Raw genomic sequence first — 20,126 nt, 5'->3', positions numbered from 1 at the left:
TATTGAAGCTGGTTGTAGGTCTATGTAAAAGTTTAATCTGCAAAGTAACTAGTAATACTAGTCATGTAAAAAAGGAGAAGTATAAAGTAGCACAACAATTAAATACTTAAGTAAAGTACAAATATCTCAAAATTATGTTAGTTACCTTCCATTACATTACATTACATTACAGTCATTTAGCAGACGCTTTTATCCAAAGCGACTTACAATAAGTGCATTCAACATTGGTATTCAAGAGAACTACTAGTCACCAGAAGTCATAAGTACAACTTTCCACTTGTGCAGATAGATGGGGATGGAGGGATTACATTTTTGGGGTCCCAAAAGTATAACCATCTGGCCCCAGTTTTAAGAGTACATTTTATTTTGTAAACAATTATTTTTGGGTTATTCACCATGTGATTCATTGATTGTGATAATAGGTGAGATGGGTGCAAAAAAAGAAAGTTTTACGTTTTTTGCTTTTATTTTGAAGGCTCTGCCTTTCACTTCCTTTTTGCCTTTGCGTTCCTCTCCTGCAGCGTCACCTGTGGGCCACTGCTGCTCTTTGTCAAATCATCATTGAAGAGAGGTTACAGAGGCAGGAGGGTACGACCAGCGGAGAATTGAAACCCACTGATATCTGTAACGCACAAACAGAGAGGAGGAGGCTTTATTCTGAATCGATAAATGACTGCAGAGAGACACCGGTCCAAACATCGCTGATGACTCGGAGATGGGACGAACACATTAGTTGTTGGATGCATATCGCCATGAAGCCAGCTTCACATTTCCAATGCATTGCTTTTGATTCCCTGCAGCCTGCAGCACAGACTGTTTAAGTTAAACGGTAGGTTGGTATGGAGCCACAATTTGTTCTCTGAGTTTTGTCCGCTAACATCGTCCTCTTTGATAATGCACGATTCATTCTCACATATCTAACATACGTAACGGTAACGCAGTTTCAGTACATGGGCTTCTCCTTCATACACACACACACACACACACACACACACACACACACACACACACACACACACACACACGTGACCTTTTTTAACGTGATCTAAAAAGATGCAAATTCAAGGTAAAGCGGTCATAGCCACCATGTCGGCGTATCCTTGGGTTATTCCTCAGTTATAACTTATTAATAACGTTACGCTTTGAATCAAGATGACTGGCTGTCTTTTGCTGCCACTTACAGGCGACGGGGAGCTGATCTGCTCTGAGTGACAGTCCTGATATTTCCACCTGGACCTGGTGACATGAGAGGCTCCAGGAGACGCTGATGGAGCTGCAGGAGTTGGGCTGGCTGTGTCTGGTGGGTCTCTTTCTAACCTCCTTGCTCATTGTGCTGGGATGGCTGTGTCAGTACTTGCTGACCGTACTGCGTCTGTGGAGATCCAGGAAGACAGCAGCCAAGCAGAACACAAGAGGACCAGGCGGGCAGCAGCTCCCCCTCACACAGCCCCACCAGAGCCTGGCTGGAGGTGTGTGGGGATTCCTGCTGAAGCTCCGCTTGGGCCGGGATGGAGGACCTATGCCCGAGGCCGGGGTGAAAGGCCTGCTGACCTCTCTGTTCTCCTTTAAGTCCTTCAGGGAGCACTGGCAGAGGACCTGGGTCAAAGCTCTGAATGAGCAAGCCTGCAGGCAGGGGGTGAGTTGTTTATTGGAGATCTTATCATATTGCAAATGAGAGCTGAATAAACATGATTGCGGTGTGTAGAGGAGCACGCCTAAGGTTACTCCACTAAGCAGAGGCATAAATAGTTAAGCGAGGTTTTTGCAGTTGGTGTGCGCTGGAAGTGTGTGTAGGCAGGGAGGTGGAGGTGTCGGAGTGTCTAATCGGTAAGAGGATGGGGGGCTGAGCGTTGCGTAACAGCTCTGAATCAATGCACATAAGAGCTGAGAGGCGAGGCCAGTCAGCGTAGCCGCGGAGTGAACACCCACGCTTTATAAAAATAGTCTGATACCCTAGCCTGTGGGGGGGAAATGGATGTGTTTCGATCACAGTGGGAAGAGTCAAAATGTATGTTGTTGCTCAAGACAGGAGAATGGTTGGCTCACCCATCCTGCAACTCACAACCTAAAGTGAATCCAATTGTATTAGAGCTGCAGTTGGTAACTGCTTCACACAGAAACACTGGATTCAGTGTGGTGAGCACTACAGACAGTTGTTAGTCTGGCACATATTAGAGGCTTAGAGCAAGTTTCTAAAAGGTCTTTCTCCTTTCAAATAGTTCTTTGATCCGTGGGACTCAAAGTCTGACACACAGTTACATGCTGTGAGCACCGAGAGAGGAGATGGATCCTCTACACACCCCACTCAGAAATTCTGTGTGTTTTGAAGATGAGTTGGCGGGGAGTTAAAAAGGGGTTGGATCAATCCACAGAGCGAACGTGCACAAGCACTCGATTCCTGATTCATATGGGTCACCTCACCATAGCTGATTAAAAGGCCTCCCTCAGATGTTCAAGTGAACACTTTGGAGAAAGGCTCAATCAGTGATGGTGCAAGTGTTGTACTTCGGTTTGGAAAAAATACATACTTGGCGCTTGGCGTAACAATGCAATTAATAGGCCACTGCTTGTTTAGCAAGATACTCTTTGCTTGTTTTAGCAACCAAATAAGTAAGATGTCCAACTTTAATTTTTTTACTCTGTGAACAAATATACAACAGACAGGAGTAAAACATTAAATATGACATTGTTCCTCACACCAGAATACTAGTTATTATGTTTGGGCCAAAATATCAACATTCATTATTAGTGTATCGTGATGATGTAATCATCATCCGTTGTCATTTTACAAGATTCTGCCAAATGAATGATTCAGACCAAATTGTTACTTGAGATTTAGTACGTATCACTAACATTTAATAACTAGACGTGTGATTCTGCGTACATTTGCCATATTGTAATGTAAATACATATTGGAAATATAATAATAATAATGTCATGATTGGGATTTCAACTAAATCACCCAGCTCAGTAATACATGTACATCTTTAAGAAATACTTTGACATCTCAGGAAATTGCTTTAGAGGTGCTGGTAGCAGATTTCTTTTAACCTTTGGAGGTAGCCAGGCTAGCTGTTTCCCTCCTTTTCCAGGCTTTATGCTAAGCTAAGCTAACCGCCTACTGGCTCTAGCTTCACATTTAACATATGAGAGTAGTATTGGTCATCCCATCTAAAAGCACATTTCCCAAAATGTCAAACTCTGCCTTTAAAGTCTGACAGTGTTTGTGTGAAGAGTACAATGTCATCGACGGGGAGGATACTAGAGTATATTAGAGTGACTGTCGTAGTCACTCTAATATACTGTACAAACTGGTAAAGCTAGAGCACAGACACGTGCTCACAGTTAGAGGTTCTGGTATTTTCTCTGCATACCACATATGTTTTGGTATGCAGCATTCATCCAGCTGTCTCTGTTTTCATCAATGTGTTACATATTCTTGTGCTGGCAATAAGAGGTCAGTGGGAAGAGCAGTGGGATTCTTCGGAACTGCTTCCCTTTGATATGTGGCAATAAATTGGAGCGTGCCAGTTGAGTTATCTTACGACGGCCTAATTAGTTGATCCATTGTGACCTTCTTTGCTCTCAGTTACCAAGAAACTCCACATCACTGGAGTGAACCTTCGGTGAACTTGGAAGTGTTAAGTGAGAGTTAGATTAATGAGGTTTCCAGGTGAGGAATAAATTAAAACACAACCTAGTTGCTAGTTGCTCATAGCACAGCTACTCTGTTTGGGATATAATTAGTAATTCAATAGCCGTTTGGCAGGACTAAACACACAAGAAAGGCTTAGTAATGAAATTTTAAGATGATGTGTTTTCAAAAAAGAAGTTTGCTATGGATATTTTGTACGTAAGAACCCCACACCTTCATGCTTCTCTATGGGATTAATCTATGATGACTGTAGGACCTTCAGGCTTTTGAAATGCTTAAAACAGTAGAAACAAGGTTTTTTACCCTGGCAGTGATGAAGTATATCATGTTTATTGTAAGATAATTCTCCAGACTGAGCAAATGCATCAGTGTTGGAGGAAGGAGACGGAGACAAGCATTCAGTGTCTGTCTGTCCATGTGGTGTTTGTGAACCGAGAGTGTGAAGCCAAAGCTTCTCGTCACAATGAAATATGTGCTAGTCATTGTGTCTGCGTGCAGAGCAATCTGTTATTCTAAATGTGTCTGGGCCATATGCAAATCACGTGTGAGGATGTTAATGAAACCTTGAACTTGATATTGAGATAACAAATTACAAACATGTCTAGTTGAACAGATATCCCTCCAGGAGTCCGTCGAAGAGCCAGTGTGGCCTTGTGATTTAAGACACTGTCCTTGTCTTATAACTTAAAGGTTACATGTTTGGCCTCCATGGCGTTCATTATTAAGTTGTAACATTATACATCAATGTTATAATAGCCAGTAAACTCTGTCCTTTGGTCTGTGCTGTTTACACTCAAGAATTGTAACTTGGTTTGTTGTTGTGGTGTTTCACCTCATCACTAAAAAAGACGGCCTGGAAAAACCTGCTGGGGGGGGGGGGGGGGGGGGGGGGGGGGTTGTGGAAATATTGCAAGTATTAAGTGGCCAGAAAAAAGACACTAGAGCAGCCGGCCCAAAATGTAATCCCCAAGACTCACGTTCTCCTCCAATTTGCATTTCCTGATTATGTTTCTACATCCGGCAAAACATGAGCTTCTCAGCAGGAACACAGCACCCAGATACGGCTTCAGTATCATCATGTAGGGATTAGCACGCAAATCCATTATAGCATTAACCTAAGTACTTCTGCAGCATTTAAGATTGATGCTGACAGAGGCCTTTAAATAATTATGTTGAAATTTATCCAAATAAAAGGCAAGTTGAATTAGCCCGCATGGAAAGTTGGCAAGTTAGCAAAAACCTTTTGGTCAAGCATTAGAGTGGATCTTTTTTCTTTTACTCAACACCTTGTGAGACCAAAATAATAAAGACTTGAAACACTGCAGCAGAAAAGTTACATTTCAAAACTTTCCATGGTATAAATATCCATCTGTACCCTCCATGAAATAATTATATGTAGAGCTGAATTGATTGACAGAAAATGTATCTGCAACTATTCTGACAAAAGGATTAGGTGATTAAAGGTTGGGCATTTTGGGGAATACTTCTCATCGCTCTCTTGTTGAGGATTAGATAAGTGAGTATGCCATATATTATACCATCAAAGTTATGCATTTCATATATTGCCATGTTTTTGGCCTCTTTCCGTAGGTTAGACAATGCTGAAGTAAGACTTCTGACATGTGGCTCAAAGACTAGGCGATGGAGGATGTAACACTCAAACTGTCTCTCTTGGGATCATTGTGAAAAATTATATTAATTTCAGGATCTGTGTTTTCTGCATGAATGACACATGCCATTGTATTCTAGTCACTCTGAGTGTAGCTGTACACAGTAATATGGATGAACATTATGGATATTTCAGCAGCAGTCAGGAAAGGAAGTTTTTTTTGCTTTTGTTGTTAACGCTTCTACTGTGGCTATTTGGTATTCATGGGGCTTTACCTATCTTCTCTCAATCTTATTATCAAGATTTCATAAGTGTCAGTGGGTCACTGTCTGTAGTTTTGAATAACTGGTCTGGTTCGGCTGTCCTCGTCAATATTCTGCTCACTGCAGCAGAGAGCGGCATAAGCCAGGAACTCAGCAATACTAACGTGTAAACGGCACTAGCTTTCAGAACAGCTTATGTTGTGACACTAATGTTGAGTGTCGTCAGAATGCTGTATGACGACACTCTGTCCTGATCTCCGTCCTAGATTTACTTGTATACCCGTGAACACTTTATTAAGTGAAATTAAGCATAATTCTGATTTAGCTGTGTGCGTTAAAAGGTTAGCTTGGTTTGCACACCGTGGTTCCACTGAGCCTTTCAAACAGAGAGATTAGAGACACCTGGATCTGTTCAGAAGCATAAAAAGCACCTCCTGCTCTTTTTGGACAGTAACCTCATGATGCGGCTTGTTTCACGGCTCACTTGTTTATCCAAAGAAAATGTCTTGTCTGCTGGAGTATTACTGCGGAAGCCTCTGGATATAATCTTGCCTTGGCATGAAGACCTGATATGGAGCTATTCAGATGTCTTTGGCCTGAGTATTTTGTGGAGGAGGCTTGAGGACTGAACTGGTTGGCCTCTTCAGACCAGCAGATCATCACAGCATTGCAAACCATGTGTGCATCTGCAGCTGACACATGATGGCAAGCCATTGTCACTGGGTTCAGTGGGTGGTAGAGGAGGACTAATAGAGCATACGAGTGTGCATCTGCAGGGAAGGAAGCTCTCTGTCCATACAAGATCTGCAATTATAAAGAGCCTGGTGATTATCCTGAGGGCCACAGTTCACTTCTCCCCTCTCTGACTGTGAGCTGCCGGTAGATGATTAATGCTGTGTGATTATGCTCAAGTAGATTTTTTCTTAACGACGGGGAACGTTAAGCACTCAGCACTCATTTGCAATGACAGGGCAGGAAACTACCGTCAGTCACTCACAGCCGCTGATGAAATTCAACTTCACCAGAAAGTTCTATTTTAACAACACAAAATTTCCTTTGATTTTACAATCTTTCTGTGGCAGGCATTGGTCTACAAGGTGGCTCCTCTGACTCGGCATTTAAATTGGAGACACACATTGCGCATTATTCTTATATTATTTTGTACCTGAAACAATTATAAAGTGAAGCTAAATCCTAAATGCTTCACATTGTTCCTTCTCGTTATAATTTTAATATACTGTACTTTGGGCAGATTACCATTTAGTAATTTTATGTACACTGTAGTTAGACCAACAGTTTTCAAAACATTACAATAGCCGACATACCAAATTTGAAATATAAAATAAATTAGCAACATTAGCATGCTAACATGCTCACAATGACACTGCTAACATGCAGATATTTAGGAGCAGGTAATGTTTACCATGTTCACCAAATCAGTTTAGAATGTTAGCATGCTAACATTGCTAACACACATTGCCATTCCTCCAGCCGCACTGCTACCATGGGTAAAAAAAAAGTTGTTGTCATTTTTTTCATGTAGTCATGTAGCATGTGTAGGCCAAATGTATGGAATGCTATGAATTACAAAACATGAACTTTGGATGTTTTACTGTAAATAGCACTTTCGACACCACAATGTAGCCTTTTATAGCCTGAACCTGAGATACACAGTACTGAAAAGGAAGATGAGGGTCAACAAAAGCAGGGGGGGGGGGGGTATTTCTGGTTGACCCACATGCTTTTGAGAGGCGTTCAGCCAGGCGAACCCAAAGGGGGTGACTCTGACAAACCTGAAGTGACACCATGGATGTCCTCAGGAACAGTCTCTTTCCAGAAATACCTTCCACACACACACACACACACACACACACACACACACACACACAGTCTAACAGTGGTGTTTCACAAGGACAAATCAGAGGTCATGCTGCTAGCATTGCCCTGTCCATGACAAAATTAGCTCTGTAGCCTCTGCCAGGAGGATGCATAACACCACAGAGCACCAGATGGCTACCTAAAAAGCCAATGGATGCCAAATATCTGAGTGAACTCCCTTTTAATTAAAGAATAGAAAACCATAAACCAGTTTGATATTCAAGGCTTTACCAAATGAGTAAATCATATTTAAAAATGTCCAACCATATTTAATTTCAGGGTCCAAAATCAACCTTAAAACTGGGTGATGTCTGCCATTCTAATTTGCAAGCATGTACGCTTAATAATGTTAAATATAAGATAAATATAAGATGCTTGGATTATAGTTCAGCCCAGAAAGTGATTTTAACAGTATATCAGTGGAAACAACAACCGACCCAACCTTCTCTCAGGCACGCAAGATTTTGACTGACACATATTGGCAAGCCTGTGCTGCTGTGTGTCCTGAAGTGATTTGAAAAAAAATAAAGTTGTCGGTTTGTCTTTGCCATGTTTCACATAAAAAAAACACAAATCTGTGCTGTAAATGACTGTGGCTTGTCATAAATTGTGATCTGGACATGAGGCTTTTTAGGTTTAAAAATAGCAAAAACAGGGCAACACTGAGGAGCGTCTGTTAATAAGCATAACAGACATTTGTGTATGTCATAAGCTGTATATAAAGAGTATATATAAATATTTACATACACATTCATTTAAATATTTATATATAATCTATGGTCATACCACACACTCTCTCCCCCCATATTTCCTGTTTATGTCTACACTATCAGATAACTAATCTAAAAATGTAACACTATTTTGCTCTCATCATGCTCATTATTGTGGAATGTGAGTGTCCCAAAAAAAAAATACTGACATTTAGGAGGATTTGGTCACAACATTGTACTGACTCCAATTTGCCTCAGTGAAAAGATACCAGTGGGGTTTGACTGCAGTGACACAAACCTTTAGTAATGCCGATCTATAAGCCACACACAATCAGAATCTTGTGATTAATGGGTTTCCCACATCATATTCGTTCTGCACTTTGGATGTAAGGAACGATTGGTCGGGTGACTGAGCAGTTTTAGAAGCTCCAGCCAACCGAAGTAAACACAGCCGGTAGTACGCTCTAGTCATGTGGCTGCAGTGTTGGTTCAGAGAACCTACGTAAGCTTGCTGCATTGCTTTTGGCTTCCTGCACTGACACACACATACACAAACACGCCTGTACATGCACACAGACACACACACACACACACACACACACACACACACACACACACACACTCACACACCACAAACTTTGTTATATCATACTCCCACCTCTACCCCGCCTCCACTGCTATGTTTGATAGAGATTGGACTTGGAGCTAGAGGAACATATGCCCTGACAATAGGGGATTTGTTTTCTCTCACTTGCATCTCTCGAGCCAGTCAAAAGCCATCTATTGAAACAGATCCTCTGGCACACACACACACACACACACACACACACACACACACACACACAGTGATAGTAGGCCACTGGTGTTGCCGCAGTTCTGGTGACTCTTTTCTCACAACTGAGATTCTTTTTGTTAGGGGGTGTCTACCAAGTCCAACAGTGAAAGCTGCTTTGCTGTAAGCATGACTAAGCATTGACTGATGCAGTCTTCATAGTGGACGCTGCTGTGGGGCTAAGGCAGCCTGATCAATCCACAACGTCTGCATAATGACAGAAGCTCATAATAACGAACATACTACTTCCCACCTTTTGGTCAAACATATGTTGCCTTTTTTTTTTTTGTCAGTGTCAGTGTTCATCTGAGTGCACATATCCACAGATATGCCTGAACTTAAAACCACAGTTGTGCTTTGCCATGCGTGGTAAATACAATAGCCTCATGTTTGTTTGCATACACATTATAGCACCTTACAAGAGTATGTTTATTGATTCATGTACATTTTCCGCATGAGACTTAATTAATAACTTGACTCAAAATTTGCCAAGAAGAACATTTCTGTTCCCGCGAAGCTTGTGAGGTTGCTGTGGAAGGGAAGCAGAAGCATTGTGTGATTAGCATGTGGATGAGGTGATCAGTAGCATATGTGAGTTCAATCACTCCGAGCAAAGATCAATGAACTACCTAGTTGTCTGATACCAAACATGCTTAAAATTCATGAAATGCAGCAGTTCATTTATTTGCATAAGATCCATAAGGATGGTGACTAACTGCTTCCCAGCTACATTAAAGGCTTCATCACTGCAGCACATAGTCGTTTCTGTCATCCCTGAGTGTCACTCCTCTTTCTGTTATGTAATATTTAGGACATTTGTTCTCTTCCTCTATCTCTCCCAGAGCTCCATCCAGATCACTTTTGACAGCAGTCTCCAGTTAACTGCTGCCTCTGCAATAGATAGTGTGACCTGCACTGACAAATCGGCACACCGAATGGTACGTGATCTTCGTAGTCTGTTAATTACAGCTGTAACTAATTAACTTATTTAGCCAGTCACCCAGTTTATTTTAATTGGGGAAATACATGACAAAAAAAAAAAAATCGAAATTTTCTGTGTCAAAACATGAATGTTTTCTGCCATTTCTGTATTTTCCTTTGACAGCCTCTTCTTGTTTTACAGGTTTTACACTGTAAATGTTGGGTGGACACAGTGACGTTTCCTGTGACGGTCACTCAGCAGTCACCAGCTGCCATTTCCATGGAGACCTATCAGATCACTATAGCACCAATGGTGGCAAAGGTACGAAAGCACATCACATGGATTTTTGCAATTTGCACATTTGAGGGCAGGCCTCCAAAACAAATGAGACTCTCAGAGCATCATTTGCATTGTTATTCAAATGAAAAAAATCACGTGTAATCCCGCCATCACTGTCACTGTCATTAAATAAAGAGTCTAAGTATATTTTACTATTCGTGACAATCAATAGCCTCTCTTATTTCAGTAGTGCAAGTATTTATCACAACTTAGAACCCATTTCCCATTAGTCCTGCTGCTTTCTGTCTCAGAGAGCAACTGGATCGCTCAGAATCTACTACAAGCAACAAATTTAGCAATTTATTCAGACCATCAGGGAAAAGCCACGAAATATATTCAAACATATTACATTGTAATTCATTCCCAATGCTAAACACAGTGACTAGTTCTTCTGCCAACATCACAGGGTCTCTCCCTCTCCTCTTGCACCGTCACTGCAACCGACAAAACCGCTCATCTTTATGCAAATTAATACAGCACGACATCGGCAATATGCAAATTGACCTTTGACGTCATCTGGTGACTTTTAGCAGTTTTGGGAGGTAGTGCGGTCTTCTTTCATTGGAAAAGAGTTGGCAACACTGCACAGGACAAAGTGCATTTTGTTTCCCACGACTGTAAATGGAGCCTTAATTTTTCCGGGAAATTGTCGCGGTGGAAGACAGAAATGGACGGTGAAAGCGAGGCTTAGAGGGAAGAGTATAATCATGTGATTTCCCAGCTGTGTGTCCCTCCTTACACCATCTAGCATGATGACAATCTTATATTTTTGTGAATAAAGCGTGTTCTGCTTGTTCGCTTCTTACAAATGTTGTTTTATTATGTAAGTGTGTTGTAGAAGCTAGCAGAGACGGCCAATCTTCTAGGAAGAGTCCTGTTTTACTAAATCATAAAAATTAAATAGTGTGATGATTATTTATTAATGAGAAATACTACACGTTTAATCCTTTAATATTATCACTCTTATACTCTATCGTAAAAGCATGTAGGTTAACCTGCTGTCCGTCTCCGTCAGGTGGTGGTGTGTCTGGAGGAGGTGGAGGACGAGGGTCTGCTGATGTCCTGGACTCTTTCCAAGCAGCCATCATTTACTCTGAGCGTGTCTCCATGCAAGCTGCAGAGACAAGTGAGAATATCTGATACTGACACCACTAATATGATATGTCTCAACCCGTTTACAGTTTACAAACTAGGTTGCATGCATTCAAAATGCTGTTCTTGAATATCTTTACATTAACGAGCATGTCATTTAACAACACCAGTAAAGTAACATAAAAACATATATTAAGCAGAAGAAATTAAACTACTACTGAAGACAGTTATTGGGCATACCCACTGATTATTATATATAGTAACCACTGGGTATGCCCGACAACTGTATATGTAGTCAAGCTGAATGTAAGTATGAATGGTTCAATCCCCCAAAGCTGCTTTTTTTTAACAAACTTCTTGGCTTTTAGATTAAAGCAACAGTAAACAATTAAAGTCAGTTTGTTCCTCTTGGATATTTTGTATTATAGTTTATTATCAGATAATAATCTTGCATGTTATTATATATTACTAAGTAAGATAATATCAAGCATACAAGTGCATTAAAAGCCCCAGTTTTGTCTATAGCTGAATTTATTGACCTCCCATTTATCATCAGAGAATAATTAGCTGCTTTTTTTCATCTCAGGCCACTGAGGTGGGTGCAGACCTGGACATGATTAAGGGGCTGATAGAGGATACTCTGTTCAGCACTCAGCCAGCCATGGTCCTCAACCTCAAGACTTGTGCATCCAGTCCTCTGGTGAGAAAACATGCTTTGTGCTACCTTCGCTGCAATAAGAGTAAATAACAAGGATCTTTTTTAAACAAATAAATTACTAAGACCGGATACTGAATGATAGAACCTGTACTCTTCACCCTTTGTCTACACGCTCCCAGGCTCCCATGGACCATCTATCAGTGAGATTGAACTCTGTATCCCAGAGTGTCTTAGTGAAACGACTAATGCTCCGGCAGCTCAGGGCGACCTTATGTAAAGGTCAGACATTTTCCCTCAGCGTCAGATCATTTCCGCCCGGCTTCCTGTGGATAGCCGATGTCTCACTGTCTGGATTTCTGCATGCAGGTCAGTGGTCTAGATCGGGGGAGCTGTGCTGTGTCCTGAGCCTGGACCAACCCTCCACAGAGAGGTCAACATGCTTCCTGCCTGCGCCCAGCAACCCCAACGGCCCGGTGGAATGGAGTGAAGAAATCACTCTGTAAGATGGCAGCCATGACGCCTAACTGCAGTTAATGAGTCATGATTGTCTACATCCATGCCAACGTTAAAGGCCCTGAAAATGTATTCTCTCAACCAGCTAGAATAGGTTTGGTTATGTCACACGAGAGATTTCTGTTTTTTTTTTTTTTTTTTTTTTTTTAAATCTCTCTTCTCTTTCGCTGATTTGAAGTGATGTCTCATTATGTGCACCAATCAGGATTTATCAACATTTGAATCAGAATCTGATGACAGTTGGTGGGTTGTTACGGTCACCATCAATCAAATCTGATCAAACCACACCCACCAATAATGAAGCGGATTCACTTTATTAATAAATAATTTGACTTTGACTGTTGCTTATACAAGCAGGAATATTGATGTTATAGAACATTATTTAAGATTTGAAGTTTTCAGGAAAAATCAGCTTGAGGAAGAAGTCACACTGTTTGCATAGTGAGGTTTTACTTGAATTCTTACACAGTTGTTTGCTTTGTGTTGAAGAGAGCTGGGCCTAGAGACCAAAGAGCTGAGAGTAAGACTTCTGGAGCGGAACGGCAAAAGGGAACGTAAGGCATTGCTCGATAGCGTTTTAGTATTGGCTGCGTCTCAGAAGCCTGATCAGCAGGAATGTTTTGACTGCTTAAGCAAAATCTTCACGCCTCAAATGCACTAGCAGGCTCACTGTAATGGATAGCGTTTTAGGATGTATAAAATGTCAGGAGATGCTCCCATTATGGCCTCAGAACTATAAAAAAGGAACTGCTTTCACGCTTTTTGTACAACTATGTTAAGACTTTCCTTTTGTTTTAAATCTGGATAGAGTTCCTGCCCGGCCACGCCTGCATCGCCTTGGACCTCCGGTGCAAAGTTCCCACTGGACAGCATACGCTGTCAATAAGCCCCGGCCACGGCCTGGCACCAAACGCTACTGTCACAGCAGAGGTGGGAAACAAGATGCAGCTCATTTCTTTGAAAATAATGGAAAGCTCTCTGAAAGCCATTCTCATGCTTTGAAGTGTACAGTTACATCACACATTATTATCTAACGTCAAGCAGGCTGGAATGAAACAGAGATTCACCACAAAAGGAGAGGGAGTGTTGCATAACAGCTGATACATAGTCCATTGTCATACCTGTGATTGCTGTCTCAGATCAATTCTGACTTATTCATTAGCCAACTTGTTGCCTTTTTTTCACTTCTTGCTATCAACATATTTCTTTAAAGACAACGTGAACATCTGCTTCATCTCTGCAGGCTAGCAGTTCATATTTGTACACTTCCTGTTTTCATGTTCCTATCCTGCAACCTGTTGTGCCTCCACTGATAAGTCATCTGAAATTTGCCCTGCAGGTCCAGATGTCAGTTTAAATGGCCACCTCATTAATAAAGTGCCCACCCCCACTTCACGCTTTATTAGCTAAATGAAGATTATTCTTAAACCTCCAGCTGCTGTATGTGGAAACAGAGGAGGCCTGCAGCGCCCACAATGCTTTGCCGCTTCGTTCCTCACTCACCCCCACCAAGAAAGTCGATGTGGACCGAACCATCATGCCAGATGGAACCATCGTCACCACTGTCACGACCGTCCAGTCTCGACTTAAGCTGGACCGCAGTCCAGGTAGATGCACAGAGTAAAGTATTACATTGTAGCAGGGTAGGTGTACAAGAAGATATTAAATAATGTTGTGATGGTATTAGCAATGACATAAAATATTTGTGATGCCTTTTAGGTGATTCCCCTTTGCGTTCGCCGTCCAAAGTGGAGGTGACTGAGAAGAAACCCACCATCCTGTCAGATGGCAGAAGCAGCACCAGCCCCAACCTCAGCAGTGAGTCCTAGACTGAAAGGCCAGATGTTGTTTTACATAACAAATGCAAAGTAGGATAAGCAGCCAGCTGCGTTGTAACACAAGATGAGAGGAATGCAATTTTCAGTACACATCATGCACTCTCGGTGTAGGAACTCCTGTTGGAAAAGCCTTAATTTAGTTTTACAACAGGTTTACACAGAGAACCTCTTGCTTATTCAAAGCAAAGAGCAAAAAAGTATGATAAACACGATAGATAACGTTTGACAGATCTAACTACATATATGATTTCTGTTTTTCAATACAATACAATGATCAGCTTTTTGTGTATATTTCTGATAAACCATACATTTTCTAATTGACTTGCACTGCAACAAAAATATATTCAATAATGTGCACCCTTTTTATATATGCAGTTTACTAGTATAGTGCTGATTTACATATTTGTGTTTTTGTTGCTCAGAGAGCAGCCGCCTCTCTAATGGCCTGGATCCTGTTGCAGAGACGGCCATTCGGCAGCTGACGGAGTCCGCCTCCAAAGTAGCACGGAAGACGCCAACCAAGAGGAGCACGCTGATCATCTCGGGCGTGTCAAAGGTCAGGGAATGGAAACTGTGTCAAATGTAGTGGACTGTTGAATTACGCCATCGCCATTAATTTAGACACACAGTACAGTATATTTATTTCAGTGAAATTATCTTATTTGTAAATTCACCTGCACAGCTAATATGGTAAATAAAAACACTATTTCAACTTGGTTTTGTTTTTTGATGATTCACCAAACTTCCCTCTGAGTACAAGAGCCATTAACAAAGTCTACAAAACCTACTTTTAAAGGTGCTCAATACGGATTGCAGATCATATCTTTTGGCCCCAAGCGGATCTCAACGTAGGTGAGCCAGCGGCTCACAGATAACGGTGCTCACAGTGCAAACAACAGCAACCGTGCTGTCAGTGTAACAGTGTTTACCTGAGGGGGAACCGGAGGGTGGGTGCTACGCTTCTGCAATGACGCTGTGGGTCAAGATGGTGTTGTAAGCTGCAACCGCAGTGCACAGCAGTGGCCATGACAGGGTTCCCGCTGGTTCTGGAAAATGTGAAAAAAGTTTTAGTGATGTTAAACACATGGAAAATGAGATAAAAAGTAAAATGTCCTGGAAATCTTGTTGTTCTGGAAAATTATTTAAATATTCTTCTATTTTATTTTAGCTTAGAATGAACTACTAGGCTATCTATCAGAGCTCTCCAAAACAGATAACATTGCCATCTGAAAGGGCTAAGTTATTATCAGGATCATATTAACGATCAAATTGTTTATGGACAAGATTATTTTGAATAGGCCATTACGTTGAGGAAACATAATGAACACAGTCCCAAGTCACAACACATGGTAGCACATGCAGGTTGGATGACATTTTGTGGCTGAAATGTAACATTATCGTTCAAATGTAAATATTAGTCACTACTGGCTGGTAACTTTGGTAGTTTTTCTGATTATATTATTTAATATATATATAATTTCTAAGCACCTAAAAGATGGTTTCATAGATAAGTTACAGCCACAGACTGCACATCTTTAAACCAGACTTCCACAGAGAGAAAAATAATGGTGAATGTCATGATCCCTGTCTGTCATACCAGCCAGGTCATCACTGAAAATGTTCTGGAAAAGTCCTAGAAAATGATCTCTAGAAAAGAGTGGGAGCCCAGCATGAGCTATGGGGAACGCCACAGAGAGACTCACATGCACTAAAATGCACGGACCGGCCCGCCTTTGTAATCAAAGGACAGAGAAGCTGGGATAAAAACACACAGAGGGAGAGCAACAAAAATTCTCTGCTCAGGTAGACATTACTCCACTATATGTTTACCTTGGAAATAGTTGTTTGCTGCTATATTGATGCTCTAGATTTCACCTTTAAGGAATGTAAACTACAATGACATGGAGCCAGGCAAAATTAGTTTGTTCTAAATTGAATCCACAGTCACAGCCCCCCATTGCTCTACATTAAAAAGAGAATTAAGAGTCCTCCGACCGGATTTTTGCCTGAATGACTGTACAAATGTATACAGTGCAAGAAGCTACACTGACACTTTCACAAAATTCACTGGAATGTGCAAGTGGCATGAAAGTTGTGAGAATGTTGCATGTTATAAGTTTTTTATTAGTTTAGGTAGTTACACACTCCCATCACCCTTATAACCCCTTCATTAATCATGCTAACATTTTTTGAAGGAAATCATTTGATTCAATTATCCTAACACTCAGCAGGTTCCTCTCTCAGAAGACGACTGCGCGTTATCGAGCGGCTATGCGGCAGCCATGGACGCAGCCATGCACGGCAACCATTTCGGGGCGGGGCATCATCAGGACCCAGAGGAAACCACACCCTCCGACGTTTCGGAGCGTCCGTCAGTGGACGATGTAGAATCAGATACCGGTTCCACTGGCGCCTTGGAAACCCGCAGCCTCAAGGACCATAAAGGTAATGCGGTCGTCATAGTTCCAGAGGTTCAGTTTCCACTACCACTGATGTCTTACACACAATATTCAGCCATTCAAATATTGTTTTTGCAGATTGTTTAATTGCATGTTGCCACTTTGGTAGATTTTGATTCCTTTTGTCCGTGTAAAATACGTTTTATTTTCAAAGCTCACTGCTATTATATTAAAGAGAACAGTTTATTTCACATGCAAACAAATCTTACATAACATCAAAACTTCAATTGAGCACAATGCATGTACAGATTTTGGGGCCATATAACATGAGGGACCCTACTGTCCTCTGGAGGCCATGCTGCAGAATGCATCCAACCAGAGCAAAGTGGTTTTGAATGAATCAGAGTCTAATTCTATTTGAATATCAACTTGATATGAGAGTTATCTCATGAAATTGGTGAATTCATTCATAAAAGTAGTAGTTGAGTGATTGGTTTGTGTTTTTCAACGAAGGCCCCAATACTGTAATTGTGGATTGCCACTTAAATACAGTGACGTAGTCCCTGTGCTTCCACTAGTGGGCTTCCTACAGAGTGGGACGAAGCTGCTGTTCCGCAGAAGACATCGAGAGAAGGAGTCCTGCCTCAGCCAATCCCATGAAGACATCTCCAATATGGGCAATAACTTTGCTACTGCCACAAACATCAGCCGCAAAAAGTCTGCCAGCTTCTCGCGGCGTCTCATCAAACGCTTCTCTTTCCGCTCATCAGGTAAATCGAAAGGCAAAGCTACAAACGGAGGAGCGAGCTCACTGGATAACTGATTGTCATCGTCAGGGTCAGACACGGGTCACCCTGACTCGAGCGTGGTTTAAGGCCTCTGTTATTACTGTCAGAAGAACAACTAAACCTTACAAGGGTCTTTGACAGGCTGAACACCGCAGGCGGGTTTTCACCTGTACATTCCTCTGGGAGGGCTTTACTCTGGAGAGAAATCATTGCACCTTCAGGAGAAAGAAGTCCTGTTTAATCACATCACTGAAGTTAAAATGGGATGATGAAATTTCTTTCTTTCTAGGAGAAATCTGCTGCTCGAGGAGAAGGTACTAATCACAATGCAGTCTTGTGCCCCATTTGAACACAAACTCTAGTAGGAGTGTTTGATTGTGACAGATGGTGGAATCGCTCTTAAATAATTTCATGATAAAAAGATGCCAGTACGATGCTATTGGTTACACTTTGGACTGTTTTTGTAACAGCACATGTACAATTCCTCAGTTGTATAACGGTAATTTATTATTGTGTGGTTCTCATGAGACAAGTGCTATTTATTTTACCCCCCAAAAAACAAGTCAACATTGTTGCATTGCACTGTAAAATAGAGACATTGCTGTGTTTTCCCATGCAAATGTAATTTTAAACACATAATTAAGTAATCTGTCTTAATCTAGCAGTCCATTCATAATTGCTAATGTACTGGTTTTAGAATGTTGTTCAATGTTGTATCCTAGATAATAATAAGAAAAGTTCATATATTTATTGTACTTCTTTATTTTATAAAGGTACTTTCTGTGGAATATCATAATGCATTTCAGTTTGCTTTTGAAACTACAACCAGCCAGGATCTCCCACAGACTCTTCAAGCCAGGCAATAAGTTTAAACTTTTTTTTTCTGTCAGTAAAAAAAAAAAAAACAGGTCTTGCTCTCCTTGTAGCCCCTGTTGACCCAAATGAAGTTGATCACATTATCCACACACATTATGGAGACTTCTGTTGATGCACATGTGGACATCTCAATATTGCAATAACTATCATTATTGTGCAGCAACACCATATTATACAGTGCGAAATGCCTCGCATGGGTAGCAGGCAAAAATCGTTTCACAGGAAATGCTGACATGTGATCAGCTCATAATCATAAACTAAATATAGCAAAACCTATTCTGTATTAATATTCAGGAGCATTACATAATGCATTTCTCATAGACTGTATATAAGAAGGTATTTCTTTTAGAATATATGTAGGTCTCACATTAGCGACAATATTGCAACAGCTCTGCAGTTTAAATTGTACAAAAGTAACTTTGAGGTCTCTGTGAAGGTTTCAGAGATGCTCCACTGCTGAGACATTGCGAGCAACAATTGTCAAAGTTTACGACAAGGTGCTGGGTGGAGTGGATATACTCAGGGCTAGAAATGAAACTGCAACTAGCAACTTCAGATATGAGGAAACCTGCTGTACCAAAAGCGAACAGAACCAGTATGTAAAAATGTACACACTCTTTTGTCCATTCAAGTTTTGTCAGAGAAAATCTAAAAAATTTCAACCGACTGCATTGAATATGAGATTTCAAAACAATAAAAATTAAATGATTTTGATAACGTTTCCAGGTTTATTTGCATCAATAAAAGGAGAGCTAATAAAAGGGATCACAGAGGTGGAGCCTGCAAAAGTTTAAGATATGTATGATTTCTGTTATATTTGAAATGTTTAATTTATTGCAAATAAATTATTTTTGGAGCATCAATAGATTACTTCTGGCTATCTTATTATTTTTTTTGGAGGTGTGGTGGAAGAAAAACTATTCAATAGTACCGAGTGAGTCCAATAAACACTGAATACTGAAACAAGAAACATTGAGGACAGAAGTTTGTCTGTATTTATTCTCTGGTCAGAGAAGGCTTCACCGTCATACAGACTGCAGTTCAGTCTGCAGAGGATGAGCCAAGAGTTCAGTTTGTCTCCTGCTCTTAAGCATCTCAGCACACAGCAGGGGGGAACCTCAGGTATTTACATTAGATACAATTGATCAACAGTTTCAAGCTCCCCATTGACCCCTCCAGTCATCCCCTTCCTCTTCTGAGCCTTGTCACACAAAGACATGTGTCTTTATTACCCTTGCCTATCTCAGAGAATCTTCACACCTCAACATTCTCTGGTTAAACTGCAACCCCCATTTGGTTACTTTCTCTCTTATCAAAGCAAAAGGCAGAGATAACCCATATGGTCCTGTTACCACTCTCCTTACACAATCATATGTCACATATATAGTTTTGTTAGTGAGTAAGGCACATAAACTAAATCACTGTAGAAATGTACTAGCACAACTAAAGTTTCTATCACAGAGGTAACATACATTTTTTTTATCCCAATACCCTGTGCCCGTGTAGAGTGTTACTTAGGTTAAAATTAGCCAACATTGTCATATAAATCAGACAAATAACCTCACACATCTGGCCTGCTGTTAAGTTTATATCTGCTGTAGATAGTGTATGAGTTTCAATGGCACTTTCCATGGTTTCCTTATTCTCACAGGCAAGCTACACTCAGGGGATGTACCAAATATTTAAATGATCTGATAATACACAACCAATGTTTCTAATTTATATATTAGATCTGCTTTACTTTAACTGCATAA

At 40.9% G+C, this 20,126-nt stretch overlaps 1 protein-coding gene across 5 annotated transcripts; it reads left to right on the top strand.

The window, feature by feature from the left end:
• Positions 1-527: 527 nt before the first annotated feature.
• c2cd2l (c2cd2 like) lies at positions 528-19,235 on the top strand. Of its 5 annotated transcripts, none has more exons than XR_011103447.1 (15): positions 528-829; positions 1,184-1,636; positions 9,790-9,885; positions 10,071-10,190; positions 11,224-11,334; positions 11,887-12,000; positions 12,138-12,237; positions 12,325-12,457; positions 12,961-13,025; positions 13,280-13,401; positions 13,907-14,078; positions 14,191-14,289; positions 14,732-14,865; positions 16,554-16,754; positions 17,287-17,375. XR_011103447.1 is itself a non-coding variant. In XM_068716221.1 (15 exons), the coding sequence occupies exons 2-15, from the start codon at positions 1,268-1,270 to the stop codon at positions 17,529-17,531; spliced, it is 2,058 nt and encodes a 685-aa protein (XP_068572322.1). In that variant the 5' UTR covers positions 528-829; positions 1,184-1,267; the 3' UTR covers positions 17,532-19,235. The 5 variants fall into 5 exon arrangements, 4 of the variants coding, with proteins under 4 accessions (XP_068572322.1, XP_068572321.1, XP_068572320.1 ...); XM_068716221.1 differs by having other exon boundaries at positions 14,771-14,865; positions 16,538-16,754; positions 17,287-19,235; XM_068716220.1 differs by having other exon boundaries at positions 16,541-16,754; positions 17,287-19,235.
• Positions 19,236-20,126: the final 891 nt, after the last annotated feature.

Source organism: Cebidichthys violaceus, unplaced genomic scaffold (assembly GCF_023349555.1).
Source record: "Cebidichthys violaceus isolate CVI_PGR_0920_01 unplaced genomic scaffold, fCebVio1.0.p SCAF_20, whole genome shotgun sequence".
NCBI classification, from domain to species: domain Eukaryota; kingdom Metazoa; phylum Chordata; class Actinopteri; order Perciformes; family Stichaeidae; genus Cebidichthys; species Cebidichthys violaceus.
The sequence above is the reverse complement of the archived record's forward strand: the minus strand, read 5'-3'. Positions and strand labels throughout refer to the sequence as shown.

Coding starts and splice junctions, on each gene's coding strand:
- c2cd2l (XM_068716219.1), top strand. CDS start 1,268: ATGGAGCTGCAGGAGTTGGGCTGGCTGTGTCTGGTGGGTCTCTTTCTA. Junction 12,458..12,960: donor TGGAGTGAAGAAATCACTCT/GTAAGATGGCAG, acceptor TTTGTGTTGAAG/AGAGCTGGGCCTAGAGACCA. Junction 16,755..17,286: donor CAGCCTCAAGGACCATAAAG/GTAATGCGGTCG, acceptor TGCTTCCACTAG/TGGGCTTCCTACAGAGTGGG.